This window comes from Equus caballus, chromosome 3 (genome assembly GCF_041296265.1).
Source record: "Equus caballus isolate H_3958 breed thoroughbred chromosome 3, TB-T2T, whole genome shotgun sequence".
Taxonomy (NCBI): domain Eukaryota; kingdom Metazoa; phylum Chordata; class Mammalia; order Perissodactyla; family Equidae; genus Equus; species Equus caballus.
In genome coordinates, this window is record NC_091686.1 from 17,900,427 (window position 1) to 17,924,440 (window position 24,014).

Sequence of the window (24,014 nt, forward strand, 5' to 3'; positions counted from 1 at the left end):
GAGCAGCAACTTTAGGACTTTGTTCCGGCTTCTTCGAAAGCGGATCTGGTAGCTGGGGTGGGGCGGAGGGGGGGGGGGCACCTGCCCTGCGCGGGGTGCACGGAGAGAAGTGGAGGAAAGCCCCGCCCCAACCCCCTCCTCCGCTCCGCCCTCTCCCCGCCCTCGGGGCTCTTTATAAGCTCGGCCCGAGGGCGAACAGAGAAAGCCAGTATCTCTCCCGCCCCTGGCCGGTGTTCTGCTGCACCCCGCGCCTGCCCACCCCTGCCCCGAGTCCTTGTCCTTCTCCCCGCTCCTCAGCCCGGTCCCCGCCCCGCCCCGGTCCAGCCCGGCCCAGCCCGGCCGCCATGGAGCGCTGGCCTTGGCCGTCGGGCGGCGCCTGGCTGCTCGTAGCGGCCCGTGCGCTGCTGCAGCTGCTGCGCGCAGACCTGCGTCTGGGCCGCCCGCTGCTGGCGACACTGGCGCTGCTGGCCGCGCTCGACTGGCTGTGCCAGCGCCTGCTGCCCCCGCCGGCCGCACTCGCCGTGCTGGCCGCCGCCGGCTGGATCGCGTTGTCCCGCCTGGCGCGCTCGCCGCGCCTGCCGGTGGCCACTCGCGCGGTGCTCATCACCGGTGAGTGAGCGGGGCGCCGAAAGCGGGGACTCCAGGCTCGAGGGCGGAGCCAGACACGCAGAGGGCTCCCCATGGGCACGCTAGGGCAAGGTGGGCCCCCCCATCGCAGTGGAGGGAGAGTTCTGTCCCTCCTCTGGGTGCAGAGAGCGAGCCAAGTAGGAAACGCAGGGTACCTTCCCAAGTCCGGGTTAACTACCTGCCGCGGTGAGGAGTGTTGGAGGGAAAATGAGGCACGGAGTGGGCAGGTGCGCAGGGGAAACTAGTGGCTGAGAAAGACGGAGCCTCCTGGAGTTTGGGGTTTATGCTTTTTCCCTCCCCAACAAAGCAGTCTTCCGAAAGGAGAGAGTGTTCAGAGGGACTTTAGAGGATGGTCACCCCTTGAACTCTGCCTAACATTGCCACGTGGGAGGCCCCATCTCCTCTTCTCTGGGGCCAGAAGAAGCCACTTGGGTGGAGAATTGGGACCCCCCCACCCCACCCTCCAATTGGCTGGGAACCTTGGAGTCGAGAAAAGCTTGAGGTCACCATGAAAGGCAGCTGGGCATTCAGCTGCCTCTCAGATCCTGTTACCCACCCCCAAACTGCTGAGGTAGCAACCTAGAGTCTGCACCCAGCACCCCACCCCACATTCCTCCTGGCCCTCCATGCCCAGGAAGGAGGTCTTGGAGAGCTGCTGAGGTGCGTCTGGCCGCCTGCCTGAGCTCCCTTTGTCTGGAGCAGGGAATAAATCTGTCACCAGAATGAGGGAAGGGGAAGGGGGGGCTAAGGCCAAACAGGAAGTGGGGAGGGGGAGAAAGGCCAAGGGGCACTGGCTCCATTGTATGGGGGAAGGGACAGCCTAGACTCTCCCACAACTCCCATAGCTTTGGACAGGTGCTCAGGGCTCTGCCCTTGCATTGGGGCTGGGCTGGGCGCAGCCACCAGACTAGCTTCTTTTTTTTTTTTTTTTTTAATTTTTTTAAAGATTTTATTTTTTCCTTTTTCTCCCCAAAGCCCCCCAGTACATAGTTGTGTATTCTTCGTTGTGGGTTCCTCTAGTTGTGGCATGTGGGACGCTGCCTCAGCGTGCTCTGACGAGCAGTGCCATGTCCGCGCCCAGGATTCGAACCGACGAAACACTGGGCCGCCTGCAGCGGAGCGCGCGAACTTAACCACTCGGCCACGGGGCCAGCCCCCAGACTAGCTTCTTAGAGACCTCGTTCCAGTAGGGGGCCCTGCATGATCAGATGGAGCTGGGAGAAGTTCCCAGAGCAGGCCATCCTTGAGCTGGGCATCAGAGGATGAGTGGAGATAGGTGGGGTGTGGAAGGTGTTTTGGATCAGACAGAGTGTGGGACAAAGGCTTGAGGGAGAATGAACATGGCATGAGTAGGAGACAATGGGTAACCAGTCTGGTTGCTGGGATGTGAGGTTGTTTCCTCAGAAGGGGCCTCGAATGCTAGGCAAGAAGCCAGACTGTGCTGAGGTGGAATAGGAGTCAGGGCGCCATGAGAGCCTTGGGCTTCAGCAAAGAGGAGAGAGATAGGGCAGGGCTCAGGCTGCAGGGAGAAACCTGAGTTCAGAGTGCAGTGCAAAGCCTCAGGGGACCCCAGTTTCAGGGGTTTGAGGAAGGAAAGATGACAGACCCTCCTGGAATGAAGTAGGGACTAGGTTGTGAGCTCTGCTCCCAGGGACAAGGCAGCTCCCCTCTTGCCTTCTAATTTGTGAGCTGCCTCAACAGGACCCAGGCTATCTGCGTGTACTAGTGACCCAGTAGGCGGTCTTTCCTGAAATCTCGCCTCACACATTTTTCTGCTGCTGTTACTTCTCCTAGCTTTGAGCCTGAGAGTGAGGTGAGTGGAAGGACACCTTCTGTAACTTGGGCTCCCCCATCTCTGGTTGCAAAGCCCTGTGATGGGGGAGCTCACCTCATGTAAGCATCAGAAGTGGGTCTTCAAGCTTCCCACTGCCCGAAACTCGGATTTCCTCTCTCACCACCTGACTGCAAGACAAGTAGGTGACCAGGCCCTGCCCCACCTGCCAGGAACATGGTGTCTTGAGCCTGCCAGGGCTGCTACCCACCCCTCCCTGAGAATGCCCTGAAAACCACTGGCCAAGGCTTGTCCTGGAGCTCAGCCCAGGGGTCAGAGTTTGGGCTGAGTGACTGGGTGCCTTGTGTGCACATCTGTGCACTGATGGGTGGCAGCAGTCTCATGAGAGTGAGCCTGTGTGTGAATATGCTGGCAGGTCGGAGGTATGTAGATGAACAAGAGGGTGTAGAAGGTGGGTGAGTGTTGGGACTGCAGAGCTGAGGCTCTGGAGGCCTCAGTTTCCCTGTGAAGGGCCTGTCTGCACTTGGGGGGAGCTTAGGCAAGTGGACACACACTTGTGCTCACTCCCCTCCTGCAGCCAGACTTGCCCAGGAACGACCCCTCAGCCCTGGCTGGCTGGCCACACAATGCCCAGCTCGCAGCCCCCAGCCCAGCTTTGTTCTCTGCCTCAGCAGAGGGGGCGGGGCTGTGATGGGGATGGGGGCAGAGCCTCCTGGAGTGGGGAAGCAGAGTGACTTGCAGCTTCTGCTCAGCAGGACCACCAGAAGGGCAGGCTTCAAAGAGCCTCCTCCCTCACTGGCCTTCCCCATCCCCTCGCTGGCCACCCACAGAGCCAGGATCAGAATGGGAACAATCAAGGAAGCAGGGGCTTATCTGACCCCTACTCTGGCTCTGCCTGGTGGTTCCTCTCTCTACATACCAAAGTCAGGAAATTAAGCCTCCAAGAGTGGTAATTGACCTCAGGTCACACTTGTTGGGTGTGGGAAGGGATTGAAACGCAGGTCTGTTCTCTACTCCATCCATCATCATCCCTGTCCTGAGGGCAAGTGATCTGGGGCTCAGAGAATGCCCTACTGTTGCCACTGATGAAATTCCATGGGTGAGGGTCAGGGGTGACATGCGGATGGGCCTCCAGCTTGCCTAGAGCCTGGAACAACAGTAGGGGGTGTTGAGGTTGGGAAGGGAGGGGGGCGGCTCAGGTTGTGCAGGGCCTAGATAAGCAGAGGGCTTGGGCTTCATCCTAAGGGTTGTGGGAGCTTTGGAAAGGTTTTCAGCAGCAGAGTGATAGTGTCATTTTTGGAGAGATCTCTCTGGCAGCTTAGAGAGAGAATGGATTCAAAGGGGCAAAATGGGACAGGACTAAAAAGCAGGCTGCTTCCAGGTAAGAGGAAGAAGCCTGGGCAAGGGCAGCGAGAAAGGAAGGGAGAGGTTGCTGCTATCTCCCTGATACCGAGCAGGCATAAGGACATCAGAGCTGGGACTGGGTCTCAGGCTGCCCTATGGTAGAGTCCTGACCTTACTTTTTCCTGGCTGAGTGCCTTTGGGAAGCAACAGCATTACTAGGTCTGTTTCCTCATCTCTAAAGTGGGAATCATAAGCTCTGTTTGATCGAGTAGCTATGGGGAGTCAGGGAGGTGACAGCTGTGAAAGAGCTGGTGCTCAGGTGCTCAGCTAGAGGGGCAAAGCCTGCCAGAGACTGGCCTAGGAAAAGAGGGAGGACTGCTGACTGCTGGTAGATTGGGTGTCCAGGGGCCTGGATCCTAGGGTGTCTCAGGCTGGACTAGGCCACAGTGGAAGTTCACTGGCTGTTCTGCCCTGGCCAGGCTGTGACTCTGGTTTTGGCAAGGAGACGGCCAAGAAGCTAGACGCCATGGGCTTCACCGTGCTGGCTACCGTGTTGGAATTGGATAGCCCTGGTGCCCTGGAGTTGCGTGCCTGCTGTTCTCCTCGCCTAAGGCTACTGCAGATGGACCTGACCAAGCCGGCGGACATTAGCCGTGCACTGGAGTTCACAAAGACCCACACCACCAGCACAGGTCAGTGGGTGTGGCTCTACCAGGAGAGGGCATGGCTGCATGGGTGGGTGTGAAGGGGCAGGGATTGGAGGTTTGCTGCTGAGCTGACCTGCAGCTTTTCTCCCCGCTCCATGCCCTCAGGTCTGTGGGGCTTGGTCAACAATGCGGGCCACAACGATGTAGTGGCTGATGTGGAGCTGTCTCCAGTGGCCACATTCCGCAGCTGCATGGAGGTGAACTTCTTTGGCGCGCTTGAGCTCACCAAAGGCCTCTTGCCATTGCTGCGCCGTTCCAAGGGTCGCATTGTGACTGTGGGCAGCCCGGCAGGTGAGTGCCCTCCCCCACTTGAGCAGAAAAGATGCTGCTGAGGTGCAGGGGAAGGGATTCTGGAGCCCCGGGCCCAGGCTGAGCTGCCCGACTCCCAATCCATCCCCAGGAGACATGCCATATCCATGCTTGGCGGCCTATGGGACCTCCAAAGCCGCCATGGCACTGCTCATGGATACATTCAGCTGTGAACTTCTGCCCTGGGGAGTCAAGGTCAGCGTCATCCAGCCTGGCTGCTTCAAGACAGGTAGGGGTTGGGGTTTGGGGCTGGGAAAAGAGGGATGGGTGTGGTCTTATCTGGGGTGGGGTCAGGTTTGAGGATGGGTGTGGCTTTGGCTGGAGGCAGGTCTTGGGTTGTGGGTTAGACAGACCTGGATCTGGCTTTGACTTCCCTAACTGATCCCACTCTCACCTTGCCACTCCTTCCCCAGAGTCAGTGCTAAACGTGGGCAATTGGGAGCGGCGCAAGCAGCTGCTGCTGGCCAACCTGCCCCGAGAGCTGCTGCAGGCCTACGGTGAGGACTATATTGAGCACTTCCATGGGCAGTTCCTGCATTCCCTGCGCTTGGCGCTGCCAGACCTCAGCCCAGTTGTAGATGCCATCACTGATGCACTGCTGGCAGCTCAGCCACAACGCCGCTATTACCCGGGCCATGGCATGGGACTCATGTACTTCATCCACTACTACCTGCCTGAGGGTCTGCGGCGCCGCTTCCTACAGACCTTCTTCATTAGTCCCTGTCTGCCAAGAGCCCTGCGGCCTGGCCAGCCCAGCCCTACCCCCTCCCAAGATGCAGCCCAGGACCCAGACTCAAGCCCAGGCACTTCCCCCATGGCGGCCCGATGAGCAATATGCACATATGGCCTAGCTGCTCCAGCAGAGGAGCTCCCATGAGCTCTTGACTCTCCTCTAGACATTGTGACCCCCAGGTCTGCCCTGGGGCCTGGCCTAAAGGACTCCAGCCCCACCCACTGCTGATGCCCCAGGTCAAGCCTGTTGAGGCTGAGGCTTCCCAGTGAACAGCTAGCCTCTCTCTGCTGCTTCATGAGCCCGATAGACCCTCCTAGGCACAAGGCTCCACCCTGCAGCTTGAAGAACCCAGCTGGATGGGGAGTTTAGTGCAAGACTTAGCTGTAGTTTGACAGGATCCTGCCATAGTTTGCCTCTGCAAACTAAGGAGTGACTGGGTGGGTTGGGGACTCCCTGAGGATTATTTCTCGGTACCAGTGCCTCACTGCTGCAATGCAAAGGGTGAATCCCAGCTGTTTCTTGACTGGCTCAAGAATTGGAGCCCCACCCACCCCAAGCCCCCCAAGCCACACAGAAGCTGAATACCCTACTTGCTTGTCACTTTTTAAATAAAGATAAATTTTATTTCTCCTAGAATGGGGGAGATGCTGTATTTGGAGGGGGTGACGGCTGGGTGACAGGCTGTGGCTGTGTGACAGACTGGGAACCCTGGGGGCTCTGCATGGGCTCTGGGCACAGACTCTTGTTCATATCTACCCTCCTTCATTCACCTTGAGCAGATCATTTATCCATAGGTTTGGGTTTCCTCATTGTGAAATGGGGTTAATGCCCCCGGCCCAGGGAGTTGTGGGACTCAATGATGCAAACAGGGAGGCCTGGGGGCCCTCCAGGGCCAGGACTTGGCTCCACAGGCCTGTCTGAGCCTCCAGCAGAGGAAAGGGCCATCCCTCCAGTGACTTCCCCCACCCTGAAAAATCTAGCTGCATGGGGAGAGGACCAGCCTAGGGCTGCCGACTGGAGAGAGAGAGAGAAGGCTTAGGTGGTGGTGGACTCAGCAAGGGGGGACCCTAGGGAAGTTGGGGGTCTGGGAGAGGTACTAGGGCCCAGAAGAGATAGCAGACAGCCGGGAGTAGAGAGAACAGTTTATTGTCTCAGAGGCAGAGCTGAGGGAGGGGGCTACAGAGCTACTTCCTCCCCGCTCCAAGGACACACACACTTTATCCCCCACCCCAGACCGTGGCTCTGGGGCTGACCCACAGACGGAAGGGGAGGTTCGCCGCTGCCCCCAGGGGTTCTCAGGTCAGGGAGGAACATAAAAGTGACCACATGCTTCTCAGACATGTCAGTGGCTGTAAACATAGGGCTGAGGGAGCCTCCGTGCTCTGGAGTGGGAGGGTGCTGGGGAGGGCTGGTCCATCCTTGCCTGGGGAGGGGAGCAGGTGCCTAGCCCCTTTTCAGGCCCAAGAGTAGTCTCAGAGAGGGTCAGGGAAGCTGGGCGGCTGGGAGGACAATGTGCTACCCCCCAGGGCAGGTAGGTGAGCCGTGGGCTTTGTCACAGCACGCACAGACACACACACTTGTGGGGAGCCCTGGGCCAGGGCACTAGAAGATGGGGATGTAGTTATCGATCTTGGCGCGGTGGCGCTGGGCGATGCACTCAGCAATCCACACAATGTTGCGACACTCCTGTTCCTTGAGCTTCACAAAGGCATAGAAGACACCAAAGTGGAACTGGTTCAGGAAGGCCAACTTGTTCAGTTTCACCTGTGGAAACAGGCGTGGTGTGCAGGTGGCCATGACCGCAGAGTCAGGCCTGAGCCACCAACCCCTCCCTATGACAGGAAGGCCCAGCACTCACCTCGTGCTCAAAGAATCGGTCCTCCAGGGTCTTGTCTCCAGGGTTGCTGCCTGCACCCTCGAAGAGCAGCTTATACTCCTGGTGCAGGGCAGTGGTGTGAAGCATGAGCATGGGGGCACTGTTGGGTGTGGGCTGGGTATGCGGGCACCAATATGCCCACCCACCGTCCCATAGCCAGGACACTCACCGGGTAGTAGTCAGCCACATTCTTGACCTGCTCATAGTCGTCAGCTCGAGCCAGCTGGGCCAGGCCCTCAGGGTAGAGCCGCCCACAGTGCGGAAACAGCTTGGCACGGTCCTCCTTGGTCAGCTCTGTGCCGAAGGAGTTGATGGTGATGATGAAGGCGCGGCGGTCTGCTTCAAACTGGGGCCAGTGCACAGGCAAGGAGAGAGGGAGGGGAAGGGAGGAAGTGGCCAGTCAATTGGCATGGCTCCCCCAAGGCCAGGGCTACCAGGGACCAGGAGGCAGGAGAGTCGGTAGGCACTTACCTCCAGGATGGGGCACATGGCGTCAGCCGTGGTCCCTCCTAGTAAGGTGCAGAACTTGTAGAAGGACTCCAGGTAGGCCTGTGCAGAGCATGGAGCTTGCTCAGCGCAGGTGGGGAGACTCTAGGGGGCTTGCCAGGCCTCCTACTCACAGTTCTCTCCTTCCCTCCTGAGCCCTTTTCATGGTGAGTCCAAACATCACCCCCATGGATTGGCCAGGGCAGCCCCCAAGTCAGACCCCTGAAAACATCCACAAATTCCAACTGCTAATCAGTCAAGCAGTAGTAGCCTGCTGCCTCCCCCACCCCAGGAGTGACAGAGCAATTTCTGGCCAACTGTCTGCTCCATGGTACAGTACTCCCCTGGCCCCCATCCCACAGAGGGCCAGGCTCAGAGAGGGGCTTTGTCTTCCCCTGAGATCTCCCCTCCTCAGCCTTAGAAACCCACGTGTCGATGGACTAGTGAGGGAAGGTTACTCCTGAGAGTCCAGAGACATGGCCTGGACTGGGTGCCCTGGTCCCTCTCAGCACTCCACCTTACAGAACACCTCCTCCTCCTCCTGTCCCCCAGGTAGCTCCTAGCCATCACAAAGCAGGAACCAAACTGTCAGCCCAGTTCCTGCTGAGGGATGGTTATTGCCTGCATGGACATCAGCCCTGCAGTGCAATGGCGGGACACGAGCGCTGCTGGCAGAGAGAGCACTTCCTGCCCAGGCAAATTGGATCTGCTGGGCATGAGGAGAAGACAGGTCAGGCCAGGCCCAGTTCCCTTCCAGCACTCACATAAAACCAGCCAGGCACAAGTTTCTTCCTCATACCACCCTATTCAAGGAAGGGGGCATGGTCTTGCAGCCCCCTGGGGAGTTCCCTTCACTCATATCCTCCTGGGTCCCATTCTGGCATGGTCACAGGGACTCTGGCTCTACAGGCTAGAGACTATTCTTCTAAGTTGGGGATGTGGACTGGGAGGTATAGAAAGCTTTCCGTGCCGAGGTCTTCCCTTCAAGTTGCAGAGACCTTTCTACCCACCACCAGCTGACTTGGGCCACAGGCTCTGCTGCTCCAAGGGAAGGGGTGAGATGAAACCCAGGAGCTCATGAGCCCAGGCCTAGCCTAGCCAGCAGCACTGGGCAAGCTGGACTCAGGGGAAGGCCTGAGATGACCACTGGGGTCACAGGAAACAAAAGTCTAGGGACAGGTCAGGGAGTAAGAAGCCTAAAAGAGAAGAGTGGACCCCAGCCCAATAGCTCCCCAAGAATCAGAGAGCTTGGGTGGCAGAAACAACTGCCAACCCTACCATGGCTTGGTGGTACTGTTTAATCCCTCTAGGACCGTCCTCAGCCACCTCTTCCCTATGGCGGGCCAAGCTGGTTGTGCCCAAATCTCCAGGCCTGCCCTAGTGGGGCCTGCAGATCTTACCTGTAGGGGATGCCACAAGCCTTCACTGAGCTGTACTGATTCCTGGAGAGGCTGACCCCAGGGTCAGGGAGTCTGGTGGGATAGGCCCAGACTCTTTTGCGAGGCTAGGGCAGCAGAAGAAACTGGCAAGACCCCAAAGGATCAGGTACCAAGGTCACCTCCTCATCCTCATTCTGTCCTCTAGAGTCTATTAGCACATGGCTGCTGCACCAGCTGCCTACAGTAACCAACCGCCAGGGAGCTGAGGGGCTGCCTAATCTCCCATCTGTGGCCACTGGGCTGGGACATCGCCTGACGGGCGGGCGGTCCTGGCACAGCGCCCACAGCATTGGATCGGTGTTTACAAGCTGGTGCCAGGGCAGTCCTCGCCAGTGACTCCAGCTAGAACCAGTCAGGCCCAGTGAGGGTGTGGGTGAGGCTGGGGGGACAGTCACACCCCTCACCCTGTCTCAGGGCAGGGAACCTGGCAATGGGCCAGCTGGGCGGGCAGGAGCACTCAACGAGTGCACACACTCTCTCTCTGGCTGGCAGGCCTGCCTCCCTATAAGCGGGGTGAATGAGAGCACTTGCTTTGCAAACAGGCTGAGCCAGGTGTGATCCCCAGTGCTGCCAGTGTCTAGTAAGTGGCTTCAGGCAACCCACCCTAGTTCTCTGAGCCCTCAGTTTCCTCATCTTACAAATGCAGATACTGATGCCTACCTAGCTCCTAGGGCAGACCTGAGGATTAAAGAAGTTGGTAATCTTCCTAGTTCTAGTCTTGTCCCCTCTAATCCATCCTCCACATTGTGGCCAGAGAGGACTTTCTGATGATACTTGCCCTGTTGGAAACCTTCATTGGCAGACTCTGCCCACAGGACAAAGTTCAAACTTCTGGCCTGGCATTCAAGGCCCTGGGTGACTCAAACCTGTGCCTGCCTCTTTTTCCAGATCTCTCTCTTGCTGCCCACCTGGAATCTGCACTTTCGCAACAAACTGCATGCCACTTGGCCCATGCTCCAAGCTTGTTGCTGCACGTGCTATTCCCCTGCCTACACCACTGCTACTTCCAAGCAGGCCCTTCACCTCCACCGGACCCTCCCTGCACTCTGGCCCAGATTCCTGCAGGGAAACTGGAAGGCCTAGGCTCAGGCTGTAGCCCAGTGTTGGCCACCTAGCTCCAACCAGGGCAGGAGAAGACTCAGTGTAAACATCCAACAGAAAGATGTTCTTAGGGTTAGGTCGAGTCCATGGCAAGTGCTATCCTCAGCTCCCCCTCAGGGCCTGCCCACTGCTGACCCATGTTCCTGGCTGCAGCCCTTCAGGGGTCCTGGCATCATAGCTCAGTACCTCACCATGGCCGGAGACCAGTCTGTTCCAAATGTCCCTCACTGGACCCTGGTCAGCCCCCTTCCTTGGCTCCCAGCCCTGCTCCTATCCTCTTTGGGACAGGGCAGTGCTGACCCAGGAATCTCAAGCCCACTCTATCTGCAGGGGTCACCAGCCTGTGCCACAGCCTGGTGGGAAGCAGGCGGTACATGGGAGATGAGGATGGTCAGACGTGGCACTGGCTGTAGGCCTAGGAATCTGAGAGGGACACGGGGACCTGGCTATGCCTGGCTGGGTCCTTTTTCCACCTATAACTGAGCACAGTTACCTCTGCTCAAGTGCCTGTCCTTGCTGGCAACAGTTCAGGTGGGGTGAGCCTGAGAGCTATGGCCTGAGTGGTGGCCCGTGACCCTCCTGGAAGCAGTCATCCAGGAGCCAGCTCTGACAGGCAATGCAATGGAGCACCATCCACTCCTGCCGATCTTATCTGGGCCTGCCTCGGGCACCTAGGGATGGAGAACCTGTTTCATGCAGCCTTGCGCCCATCACGGGAGCCAGAAAGTGAGCAGATAAGCCCCTGGGATAGGAGCCCAGTGCAGCTGTGTCATGTCCCACCACCCCACCACGCCCATGGCCCTCTTCTGCCTACAGGCTAATCGGCCACTGCTCTGGGGGGAGGGGAGTACTACCTTGTAGAGCGTGTTGCGGATGATCTCAATGTTCATCTCGTCGAGGTCCTGCTCTGAGATGCAGTCCTGGAAAAAAGCCGCTGGGGAGGAAAAACATGGGTGTGAGGGGTGGGCAAGTAGACTTAGGCTAGACAAGAATCCTGTTGGAGTTCAACCACACCTGCAGGACACAGAGGGCCCCCGCCACAAGGACCATCTGGCTGGGTATTGGGGGACCCCCCCAAACCTGCCCTGGGCTATTGCTTTGGAAGTGGCAGAAGCAATACTCCAGGCCATGTGTACTGACCTGAGCTTCTCCAGCCTTCTCTCTCCTAAAATTGATTTATAAAAGAGGCGGCCAGCCACAACATGATCTAATCGCCTCTGGGGCAGACCCAAGCTCAGACCATGCCAAAGACAGGCTTGCATAAGAGCCTGTGACATCCTCCCTTCTTGAGGGGCAGCTGTGGATTTGGGGCCTGACGCCCACTTCCCTGTATCCCCCAGGAGGGCCTGGGGCCTACATGTGGAAAGCCAACTTCCTTCTCCTTAGGTTCAGAAGTGAGTCTAACAGCTGGATGGGCATGGACCAGTGACCCAAGGGGCCACTGTCAGGCTGGAAGTAGAGGCCAAAGCAGCATAGAGCTCCCTTACCCCCAGGGGGGCCCACAGACTCTCTGGTCTGTCTTTTCTATACAGATGGAGAAACTGAAAAAGCCACAAACAGCCCAGAACTAGCTCAGGGTTACTGGGTGAGTCTATGTCAGATAAGGCCAGCAGGTAGGGCTCAGGCCTCTTAATGCAGGACCAAGTGCAGCTCAGAGCCCAGCGATTCAACCATGGTGGCCTCCTGGAAGTGGTGTCCTGGGAACTAGAACTCTGGCTGTGAGGGCCCTAGCTGGTGACAGCCTTAGTGCTTTCTCCCCAGCTTCCAAGGAAGGCAGGAGCCAGAGCCGCCTAGGCGGGGTCCTGTGGGAAGCTCTCTGTTCCCCTTCCTTCCTTGGCCTCTGACATGGACCCTGCATCCTGCTGGACAGTGCCTGACCTGGCCCCTGGGACCTGCTCAGTGGAGGCAAGTGAAACTATTTGCTTCCCTCTTCTGCCTCACAGGCAGCCAGCCACTCCGGCCCAGCTTGGGGCCACAGTCTGTCAGAGCTCCCAAAACTCCAAGGGATCAGGCCTGTCTCTCCATTCTCCATGAGCTCAGCCCTCCTCTGCGTTCTGAGAAATCAGCCAGTTTCACAAAGTTAGATGGTCCGAGTCAGGCCCTGTGGGTAGCCTGCCTGGCCCAGCAAAAGCAACAGAAAAGGAGCTGAAGGTAGGGTAAGGAGGAGAGAAAGGGAAGGCAAGATAAAGGGAAGCAGCAGGCCTTGCTTTCTGGCTCAGGGTTGCCCCCAAGAGTCCACAAACCCCACCATGAGGCACTGACATTGATGCCACTGCCCACCTCCTCCCTCATTCACCACAGCAGCTCACCCAGAGGTGTGTCTACCAGAATGGCGTTGTAGAGTTCGGCAGGGGTCTGTGCGATGTTCACAGCCTCCATCTGCTCAAAGCTGCCTAGTGGGTGGCACTTGGGCACAAGCTCAGCAATAGAGCGCTGGTGCAGTGTGCCCGTGATGAGCAGGATGACGTTGTCAATCATGTAGCTGTAACTGTGGGAGGCACACAACAGCAGGGCAGCCCGTCAGGGAGGGTTTGAAAGCCCTGGCACAACACCACACCCTTGCCCCCACCCTCTAGAGGCCACCAACCCCTCAACGAGTGCTGCCTCAAGGGTGCTGCAGACAAACGCCATTGGCATGTCTCCCTGCCCAAGTGTGCCCCCTACTCCAGCACCAGGAGCACAGGACAGACAGGGCCCCTCCCTTGGTGGGAGAGGACAGCGGAATCCATGTCCCATGAGTGACTGGAAAACAGGTAACTGTCCCACAGGGTGAACAGTGTTCTGGCAGGACATGGGAACCAGGGGCGCATGGAGGTGAGGCACACAGGCCAGCCTAGGGGATGAAAGAACTAGGAGATGAAAGTGTTCTGAGAAGAGGGAACAGTGTGTGCAGAGGCCCAGAGGCATTCAGTGAGTGACAGATGCATTCGAGGAACTAAGCACAGTCAGTGTTTCCAAAGGGAAAGGAACCAGGGCAGTGCTGCCTGGAGGCTGGTCCTGCAGGCCAAGCTGAGAGTCCTGCCTTCATTTTGAGCACTAAGGATCTATGAGCAGGATGTAAGCAGGGAGTACTACAGTCCAGTTAGGGTCACTCTGGCTGCTGGGTGGGGAGAGAGAGGGAGGGGGAGACAGCAAGGGGAGGAAGGGCTCAGGAATGGGATGGAGAGAAGCTTCTCTAAGAAAGGCTAGAGAGGAGCCAGTGGGAGGGCCCCTCTGGAGTCATGCCCCAGGTCAGGCAGAGACAGAGCAGGCAGACAGCTGCCCTGTGCAGCCCCACTCCAAAGCCAGAGCACTGCCTCCTCCTTGAGGGCCTGAGGCCAGGGTCAGACATCTACCTAGGATTGCCTGGAGGAGACCCAGAGACCTGGACAGGAGGCTGAGCTCAGGTCAGTCCCAGGCTGAGGCTGCCCCCGCCAGGCTCTCTGCTCCAGATAGTACATGGGCAGCAGAGGGGCTATGGAGATGAGGAGGGGTGAGGCTGCCCAGTTCAGACTTGGCAAGAGGCAAGCTCTGACCCCAACCATGAAGACAATGCTACAAAGGGGCTGGGACAGAGAGCTCTGTATATTCACCTATGTGGGGATGGGATGAAGAGGCAGAAGGGCCCCAGGCCACGGTCAGGCTGCAAGAGCCACAGCAGTCCTCCACCCTGTCACCAGTGATGAACCCAGGGTACAAGGGAGCGAGATAAGCCTTTGGGGGAGGGCATCCTACATGGCCAGAGTGGGGCTCCCATTGAAGGGTGAAAGCTGGGATGGAAGCTGCTGCCCTGAATTGGGCACTAAGCACAAGCTCTGCCCTAGCTTTTGGCTGGGCCACGGCTAGGCCCCTGTCCTGTGACAATATCTTGAGCACCCAATGCTAAGGCCGTCCAAGGAAGATCCCTGGTGGGAAGTGGCCCTCAATAGCAAGAGAAGAGAGGGAAGGAGGTAAGGGCCCAGGCTTTAGCACAGGGGGCTGGCAGTGAGGGAGCTTCCACAGGGCCCTCCAGGAAGGCGGCAGGAGAAAGAAGCCATAGCTCCTGTCCTGGCCTGACCCCCACACCCCCTGCTTGCTCCATACTTCCCCACCTCCCAACCGGCCCAGCGCCCTGCCATGACCTCTGCTCTCCTGGGCTTGGGGCCAGGCAGCTGCCCTCTCTCCGCCCCCAGTCCAGCTGGGTCAGCTACAGGATGTGTGCTGAGAAGAGACAGGCCCCCCTTCTCAAACTGAGGGCTTCAGGCAGGGCCCATTTGCAGCTGCAAGCCAAGAAGCCCAAATGGTCATCCTTCTACCCCTGACCTGAAAGAACTGGCAGAGTGGAGGGACCTCAGAGAGAGCCCATCAGAACTTTGTGCCTTGGTCTCCAGCCCCAGCCTGCATCTTCTCTACCCTGGACAGCACATCCCTCCTGCTCCTGACGCCTCCAGAATCTCATGTACCCCAGGACCCAGGCTATACTTCACCTCTCACAACACTCAACCTGCACACTATCCAGCCCCACTCAAGCCATCATGTTCCCTGAGACAGTCACAGAGACCCCCACTCCTGAACCTAAGGATGTTCTTTTATGCTCTCACAACCCTTTGGACAGGGAAGGGGAGAACAGTTTACCTCTTAGACCTGTACTATCTAATTGATCCCACAACCACCAGCGTCACCAGCCCCACTGTCAGAGGAAATAAGGCACAGAGAGTAAAGGCTCCAGGCCTTGTCACACTATAAGTTAGAGGAGCTCTATGACCCTACAGCCAGTGTCCACGCACCTCTACCCATGCCCTGGGGCTCTACACTCCCCATCTAGCCTTGTCTTCTCAGAGGCCAGTTTCCTTTTTCTAAACCTCCCCACTCCTTGCGCCCACAACTCAGGGTATCTGTTTATGATAGGGGTGGGGCTGGGGTTAGGGCCCAAGGGAGGTAAGACTCTACTGCCTGGCTTTGCTGCTATCCCTCCAGTGAAGTGGAACAGGCCAGCTATGATTCACTTTTCAGCCCTGACAGCAGATTTAGGGGCTGGTGGTAGCCCCCTGGCTACCCCCAGCTTCTCCTGCTAGAAGTTCTACCTAGGCACCAAGAAAAATGCTGAATCAAGTAAGGGTCATTTAGAATCATACACCCCAGCCCCTTCCAAGGCCCCCTAACCTAGGCGAGGCCAGCCTTGGATGATTCTGCGCCAGGCCCAGCAGTTCCCTTCCCCTGAGTCAACTACAAGGTCACTGCAACAGCAGCCCCTGCTTTTCTCCCCTGCCCAGTGAGAGCCAGAATCCTCTTTCCTGGGAGAAAGGAGGCAGGGCAGACCTGGCAGAGATGACACTGGTCCAGCTGTCTGCTTCTCCAAGGCCAACACCTCCAGCAGGCAGGGAAATCCTCCTCCTCCTTGCCTGGCTTCAGCAGCTGTCTCCCTGCCCCCAGAAAGCCACTCCGCCAGTCCTCCCCTCATTTGGCCTCAATAGGAGAGAATGAGGTTCCAGCTGGTCAGCATCTCCCTCCAGAGGAAGACAGCTGGGGAGTGGACAGGCGGCTGCCCGCCAGGCCAAAGAGGCCTTCATAGGGTGGGAGTCGGGCAGTACGTATTCTTCTGCCCAGAGGCCGTCCCTCACCCTGTGCCTTGGAGATTCAGCTTGGGCCCACAGAAGTCTCTGGTTGGAGTTTAGGAAGACACTTCCTCCAAGAAGTCTTCAGAGCCCCTAGCCAAGCCATGTCCTTCTGCTGTGCCCTTTGGCGCCACCTGCTGGAGCAACATGACTTGCTTCCACATTCTCACCATCTTGGCCCTAGGGGCCACCTGGTGCTGCTGAGGCGGCCATAAGGACTAGGTAACCCTGCCAGCCTGTCCATCCACAGCTCCCAGCAGGGATTGCTAATAACAGTATCTGTGCTCAATCACATCTGAGTCCTGCAGAGCCCTGCCCAGGGTAGAAAGTGGACACAGATAAGCTATGGTCTCAGCACACTACCTGTCAAGCCTCAGTTTCCCCCCATACAATCAGAATGACTGAAATGTGGTCCACAGCAGGGCTTATAAGGCCCGGACTTTCTCCTCATTAAAATCCTGCCCCTCTCCAGAGGCCCAGCTGGGTCTATTGACCCAATGACTTGACCTGAGCTTTCTGGGCCTTGAAGAGCTCCTATGTGCTCTCCCTCAGGCTCAGGGGAACAGTACTGGTGCTGGCTCTCCCTCAAGGCAGAAGCCAGGTCTAGCCCAGATACCAGAAACCACAGCAGGCCTAGAGCCCCAGCCGATAGAAACAGTAGTTGTGGATAGAGGGTGCTGGAGGGCCAGGATAGGGAGGCCAAAAGAAACTTGATGCCCTCTGTGACCCAGCAGGGCCCCAGGTTGAAGCAATGTGTCCTAGGGAGAATGGCAGGTATGCTAATAGGCCCACTGGGCACTTGAGGCCACTGTCCTGGGACAAAGCCTCCTTGCAGCTGCCCACTCCAGGCTGGTAGCACTGAAGCCTATGGTACAGGAGAAAGATGGGACCTTACCTTCCCCAGATGATACAGGTTACTCTGCTCCAGCTCTGCCAGTGGGTACCAGGGCCACAGGCAGATGCTGCACATTGGGGATGGCCCCCTCCAGGGAGGCTCGCTCATCTAACGACAAAGGACTTTGTGACCCACCTGCAAATCCCCAGAGACCAGACTCACTTCTCCCACAAGCAACTCTCCTAGCTCCCCTTTGGGGCCTACTCTCCTACGGGAAGCCATCATGGAATGGCCCAGGTCAAGATCCTCTCCAAAGCCAAAAAACCCTAATAGAGGCTCTATCTCAAGTCACACAGCAAGCTGGGCCTGGAAGGAGCCCTTGGTATAGGGGCATATTACATATTATTGCTGTGAAATTGAGCTGAATCATTTCAAGACCACATGACTGGTAACCGTCTACTTCAGGGGGAACTCTCTCACTCAGGGCCTGTCTGCCCCATGCCAGGCAGCTGCCTCCACTCTGACCACGTACTCTCCCGAGTGACCTCTCTAACCCTACCTGATCCTGGAGTCCTGTCAATGCCAGCAAGCCTCATGTGACCCAGGGCTCCACTTGTAGCAGCTGCCCACAGGCCTTTCCTGGAGCTGTTGACACCACCACTGGCACTCATCCCATTACATCCATACATCTCCCTCCCTCCTAGCATTGGGCCTGGCCCAGAGCTGACACTGGTCATGTGTGTTGGCTGAAGGCTGGCTAGGATCTACAAAACCATTGGACACTGTCTCTCACCACGGGAAGGCCTTGACTAGCTTCCGTTTGCACACCTTCAGTGACAAGGAACTCATCACCTCCTGCAGAAGCCTGTTCCAGCCATCCTGGGGCAGCTCTGAAGGTAACTAAGAGACTCTGAGGGATGGAGCTAAGGTGACCTCTGTAGTGGTCCCAACCTCTGCCCAGCTGGGCCAGTTTTCTCTGTGGGTAGCAATGGCATTGTTTCAAGTCTTCACACCCAGATGGAGCCTCTAACTAATGCTTTCACCAACTTGGGGGACCACATTCTCTTCTCTGGCTACATTCCTCTGGACATCTCTAAGATATGAGGCTCCATGCTCTAGCTGCTCAGGACATGTATGGTTCCCTCAGTCTAGAACATCCCTCCCCCAATTCTTCCTTTAAATACCCTTCCTCTCAGCCAAACAGTCACTTCCTCAGGGAAGCCAGTTGTGAGTTCCCAGCCTGGGGGAGATCTCCTGGACTGGTCCCTACAGAAGGGTTCACCTCTTTCTGCAACACTCCTCACTCCTGGAATGACCCAGAGTGGAGGAAGTGGAGGAGGAGATAGGGAAAGAACAGTCAGGGAGGCAGGAGTTAAATCAGAGAAACACCACAAGAGGCAGGAGACTGCTGGGAGGAGGTGAGTGGAGGGTGGCTTCTGATCAGGCCTGGAGACCTTGACCACACGAAGGTCAGCAGTGACCTTAGCCAGAGCCTCGCGGTGGAGTGATGGGACTGCACAGACTGGAGGCTTGAAGGATGAGGGATGGTGAGAGAACAGAGAGTGAATGTAAAAGTTTAGTCCCCATGAGACAAGATTTTAATGATGTGAGAGATCTGAGCTTGTTTAGATGCTAATGGGATTAATGCGGAAGGGAAGGTGGCTGTAGATGAGTGGCCACTCAGGGTCCGGGAGTGGGGACTCAGGACATTAGGGGAAGGAGGACCCAAGAGAAAAGGAGAGCACCTCTGACATTGGAACAGGGTTGTGTTGGTGGGGGGGGGCAGGTACAGATGCAGAGATGAGAGGCAAATTGGCTTTTATCGCCTCTGTGGAGGAAGAGGTAGGCCATCTGCACAGAGAAGGTTGGGGGCAGGAGAGGGACGGTATTAAAGATGAGGAAGTGGTCCTCCCATCCTTGGTGGGGGGCTGCAAGGTGCTGTGGGGAGAGGAAGCAGGCGGCTGGGTAGAGACAAGCTGAAGCCAGCTGAGCTGGTGAGCGTGCATTTCTGGCAGCAGGGATCATCCGCCCAATGTCAGCTTCCCCAGCTTTGCTCCCGGCAGCAGAGGCAGGGGAGAGCGCCTCCAGGCTGGAGGCTGCTGGGACTCCTCCAGGGCTGGGGGGCTGCCAGCCGGGCGGGACCATGAGACAGGCAGCCAAAAGAGCTGCGGATGTTGGCAGAAGAGTGCGTGAATGATAGACCAGGGAACTTCAGCTGGGGAGGGAGGAAAATCAAGACAGAAGGGGCAGCAGGGGAGGAAGCTAGGCCCAGAGTCCTGCTGTGTCCGGAACCCACGTCCCACAAGGGACTGAGACTGGGCTGGAAGAACTGAGGGTTGTGGGTAGAGAGGGGGTGCCTGACTCAGCAATTTCATGGGTGGAGCAGTTCCAAGTGGTGACATTGCCTTGGGCAGTTATCGATGGAGGTGGCTGAAGTGAAGAGCAGAGGAGTGGGTCACTGGAGATGACAAGGTCATGAAATGAGCAGCCACAGGCTCAGATGGGCTAACACCTGGCTGGTGAGCTCTTCCTGAGTGAGGGCAGGAGTGAGGGGATGGAAGCCTCTAAGCCACAATCACCTATGAATGGAAGGGGCGGAGAAGTGACAGCCTGCCACAGGACAGCGCTTGGCTGCTTTAAGCACGCTTGGTGCTTACAGCCAACCTCCAGCAAAGAGCTGGCGGCTGTGCAGCCTCAGTCACGCTCAGAGCCCTCTCCAGTTTCATGGCCTGGCAGGCTGAGACTAAGCCTCTGAGGGCACTAACACAGGCCAGGGCCTAGCTGCACAGGCAGGTGGCCAAGTGGGCAGCAGGATGGATGACATCTGCCCTCCGGCCACTGGCATGGGGCCAGGCCTCCTCTGGCCAACCTAGCTGGCAAGGCCAGAACATTCACCAGGAAGCCAAAGGAGCCTTGTGCAAACAAGGTGAAGGCCAGGCTCTGCTTCCTGGTACATCCTTGACTCTGGCCTTGGGGCAAGGGACACACAGGCCCAGGCCAGGGGATGACTGACAGATGGGGTGCTGTGGTGTGACCCCCAATGCAGCAGCACAAGACACACCCTATCTCTGGCCTCCTGGCCCAGTAGGACCACGTTGGTTGTACCTTGACCGGGGCCAGGGCAGTGTGATTATGGGCAAAGCAAGCACAGCAGGAAGGCCCCTGGGGAAGGAGGCCCCCAGGGAAGGAGGCCCCCAGGAGAGAGCCTGCTTCCCAGCCTGGGCAGGTTCCCTGAGCCCTTCAGGTATTCCAGCCTGCGGTCCTCACTCGAGAATGGAGCCGTTCTGGCTGCAGCACCCACTTGAGCAAGTGGATCTTGAGAAAGTGGCTGCTCCTTGCTGGGGGTGGGAATCAGGTCAGGCAGCAGGCATCCAGCATGTCCCTGCAGGGACAAGCAGAGCAGGTGTGCCAGGTCTCAAGAAGGAGGGTGGGGGCACCGTCATCAGGGAATGGCAGAAGCTAGACATTACCTGGAAGAGTGCCTGGAAATACTTCCCCGTAACACATACTCACACTCCACCAGCACAGAGCACACTCACATAAACCAGTCACCGATCATGCCTCTGCTCACCACCTGTGTGGGGCAGCTACTTGGATAGGGGCTGTCTCTTCATCCACTGGGCCCTGGCTCATGGCTCCCGGGCATCCCTGCAGAGGGGGCCTCTCTACCTCCCTGTTTCCACAAGCACACCTGGCAGGTAGAGGCTGCCTCATCCAGGAGCCCTCCCCGCCACCTGCAGGTCCTAGGGTCCTTTCCTCTGCTCAGCACCTCCAGGAGCTTAGTGGAGGCAGGGCTGCACCCAAGGGTTATATGATAGGGAAGCTGGGCAGCCAAGGGTCTTAAGCGTGGGGGCCTGGGCAACATAGACTAGGAAAGACAGCCAGGTGTTCCACTCCCCCACCCCCAACCCCTTCTCCCCGAGACCCAGGGCCATGGTCAGACAAGATAGAGAATGGGCCTCAGTCCAGACAGGGCCAAAGAACCTGAATGGTCCACCCCAAGAACCTGACTCTTCAGAGCTCTGTCATCCCCTGACGCCTGACCCTGGCACAGGGGGTGGGTGCCCAGTGAGTGTTCAGTATGAGTGCTGTAGAGGGAGTGAAGAAAAGGGCTCCCATCATGCCTGGTCTCCCCATCCCAATCTCTGTAACACCAGGCATGCAGGGAAAGGGGCTTCATCTGGCACTACAGCATGGGATACTCTTGCCTGCCCACCAGATTCCCGGCCAGCAGTGAAGGAGCTGATGACCCCACTTTATGGGTGGTGGCCTGTAGGTCCAGGGTTGTTGATTAACCAGCCCAGCCATACAGTCCGGGAGGACTCTGCAGGCAGCAGGCCTGAGCCTATGCTGAGCCAACTCTGGCAGGTGTAGCTGTCCAGCCCAGTGGGAGGGGAGGGCACCAAAAGGCACACTCACGTAATGAAGTCCAGGAAACTGGCGAGTGGCTCATAGGCATGGTTCCTCATGTGGCGGAACTCCACCACCATCTTCTCCTTGAGCCGGTCATCGATGACTGACACTGTCAGTGGTGATGCCTCGTTGGCCAGGAAGTTGCCATAGTCAGTGCTCTGCAGGTGCAGCTTCAGGTCTAAAACCCAAAGGTGGGAGGTGAGGGCTGGCCCTCCCCAGTGCCCCAAGTCTCCATCCCCAATCTTACGCTGAGCCCCAGTCTCTCCCCGGCAGTTGTGTCCTGCTGCTACCCTGCACTCCTGTCCCTGTTCCACTTCCCTGCTGGCTCAGGGCCTACTCCAGGGCAGTCAGGCCAAGGCCCTGGAGATGCTCCCAGACCCTTGGGCCACAAGCCAACATACTGGGCCCCAGAGTCCAAGCACAAGTAGAACCATTGTTCCCCCAGATGGCAAGGAGGCCTGGGAAACCTCAACCCAAGGTGCCATTCACAACTCACAGCCTTTGAGGCCCTTCTGCATGGTGGACTCTAGGATGGCCCTAACCTAGAGCAGAATAAAACATGGGCCTGCCCTCAAGGGTCACAGGGTTAGGGGAGCAAGCCAACATACCTCCAGGCAGAAATAATGTAGATGAAATAAAGGAGATACCACAAGCCCTGGGAATAAAGTGGAGAGGACACAGAGACAGGACTGAGAGGATGAGAGGGTATGCCGGCCTGGCTCAGAGCAGAGGACAGGGACAGGAAAATACAAAGGAAATAGCTAACAGGATGGTGTGAGTGACAAGTGGCCTGGAGAGCGAATGAGTGGTATGAGGGAGGGATGAGGCTGGGAGGAAAGGTTGGCCTTGCCCTAGGAGTGGCTGGAGGCAGCCTGGCCAATCCTATGGGCTCTCCTGAGCTCTTAAGAACAGGGGTAAGGGAAAAGGGAGAGGACAGAGCAGAAGGGCCCTGGGGAGGCAGGACAGGTGAGACCCAGAGGGATTGTGGCAACAACCTGACAGTCTCCCAGCTTTTGCCCTTGCCTCTCACCCCTCAGTCTGTCCTCCACACAGCAGCCACAGCAATCTTCTCAAGACACAAAGCAGACCACGTCACTCATCTGCACCTTGTCACCTCAAGGCCTTTCCCTGTCCCCTTGCCTGGAAAGTGACAATCTCTCCTCAAACATCCCCTCTTCAGAGGCCTCTCCCGAGTAGCCCCATCACTCTGTCCTTTCACTTGTGCTACTTTTCTTTGTAACACTTATCCCACCTGGCATAGGACACATAAGCTCCACAATGGCAGGGACTTTGGGTCACCACAGTATCCTAGAGCCTAGGATAGAGCATGTTCTTGTGTGTTTTCATGCTCAGTAAATAAGTGTGGAATGAATGAAACACTGGGAAGAGAGCTGGTGAAGACAGCAGGAGGGTTTACTCCTGAATTTTGAAACGGGGGACACTGTGGTAGTGATGTCAACACCAAGGAGAGCTGTTGAGAAGGGACCTGTGCGTGTGTGCGTGCGTGTGTGCATGTGTGTGTGTGTGTGTATGAATGCCCAACAGCCGAGGTTGGCCTCTACTGACTGGGGACTGTATGCTTTCCGTCCCCTGGGGAGGCTACCGAGAGGATGACAGAAAGGGTCACACTTGCAAACATTTCCGCAAGCTCCCAATTAAGGCCTCCTTGTGTATCCATGGGCCTAGAAGGACATGCTATCCTGAGCTGTTGAGACAGGAAGGGAGCGTGAGGCACATGATCCCTCCACAGGCTTAGGAGATTCCTGTGATGCCCCTCCTCCCATGCCCCATCAAGAGAAGACTGATCTCAGCATGGAGTCAGATGTGTAAAGGAGAGATGGAAGAGTATGTGGGAGGGAGGGGTATGCACACCGCTGGAGTGGATGCCTTCCACTTGCATCTCTGGGTGGCAGCCTGATGGCAGGAAGCACTTAAGTCCTCTGTGGCTCCTGGCACTCACAGAGTGGACTTTAACCTCATGAGGCTTGCAGGAGGCCTTCACCATCTGCTGCCTTCACCATCACTCTACCCTTCACACCTACTTTTCTCCCATGGCCACCCTAAAGGAGGACAGAACAGAGGGCAAGGTGGGGCAAGGAGAAGCCACCAGGGCCCTGTTCTGTGCCATGAACGCTGCTGTCTTTTCGCCCAGGAAGTGTGTACACTTCAATGTCCTCACCCCAAGCTGTCTGCCATGAGCCCTGGCCCTGGGCTCTATTCCTCTCCATCCTCACCACAGTCTGGCCAAGGCCCACCTATGTCTGGAACAAGGCATGGATGAGAAAAGGTGCTGTGCTCAGTAATACTTGAGTTGCTGCATTATCTGATTATCCATTTGGTTGTTAACTGTAATTGATGGCTGTTGCCGTAACAGTATATCACCTGCATTTCTACCTTTAGTAATGGACTTTATGCCTAGGTTTTAATATCCTTGACTCTGGACAAGTGCACAACTCTTTTTAAAAGAAACATGGTTTACATGTACAAAACCGATCAGTTTTGAGAGATCGTTAATGACCTTGGAGTGGTTGTTGTGGGTGTGAAATAAATGGTGAGAATATGAACTGGCCCCTCTGATTACAGCATTGAAAGTAAGTCTAAGTAATTTTTCGAGTCATACTCATGCCCTGACTTTATATACTTGTATCTCTCAATGAACATTGTGATACTTGAAAAAAAAAAAAGGGGGCAGGGGGTTCTGGTCCGGGCACAGCAGGTGCTCCGATCTCCACTAGGGGAAGCTGCGGAGCAGACAGCAGCTGAAAGCCCGGCCCAGAAT

At 57.2% G+C, this 24,014-nt stretch overlaps 2 protein-coding genes across 3 annotated transcripts in view; one reads left to right on the forward strand and one right to left on the reverse strand.

Moving 5' to 3' along the window:
- Positions 1-344: 344 nt before the first annotated feature.
- HSD11B2 (hydroxysteroid 11-beta dehydrogenase 2) lies at positions 345-6,143 on the forward strand. Its single transcript, NM_001081926.2, is given in 5 exon segments — positions 345-609; positions 4,243-4,455; positions 4,576-4,761; positions 4,871-5,008; positions 5,193-6,143. Coding segments are annotated over 5 exon segments (1,218 nt in total). The 3' UTR covers positions 5,609-6,143.
- Positions 6,144-6,642: 499 nt separating this feature from the next.
- ATP6V0D1 (ATPase H+ transporting V0 subunit d1) overlaps positions 6,643-24,014 on the reverse strand; it is a 36,390-nt gene continuing 19,018 nt past the window's right edge. Inside the window, exons 2-8 of one of the 2 annotated variants that reach the window (XM_001497669.5) lie at positions 21,242-21,413; positions 12,724-12,902; positions 11,269-11,348; positions 7,860-7,937; positions 7,558-7,734; positions 7,371-7,448; positions 6,643-7,276 (exon numbers count right to left, since the gene is read on the reverse strand). In XM_001497669.5, coding sequence (XP_001497719.1) covers positions 7,115-7,276; positions 7,371-7,448; positions 7,558-7,734; positions 7,860-7,937; positions 11,269-11,348; positions 12,724-12,902; positions 21,242-21,413 — 926 coding nt within the window. In that variant the 3' untranslated portion in view covers positions 6,643-7,114. The remainder of the gene's footprint in view (positions 7,277-7,370; positions 7,449-7,557; positions 7,735-7,859; positions 7,938-11,268; positions 11,349-12,723; positions 12,903-21,241; positions 21,414-24,014) is intronic. The other variant, XM_070261970.1, reaches the window with a different exon arrangement.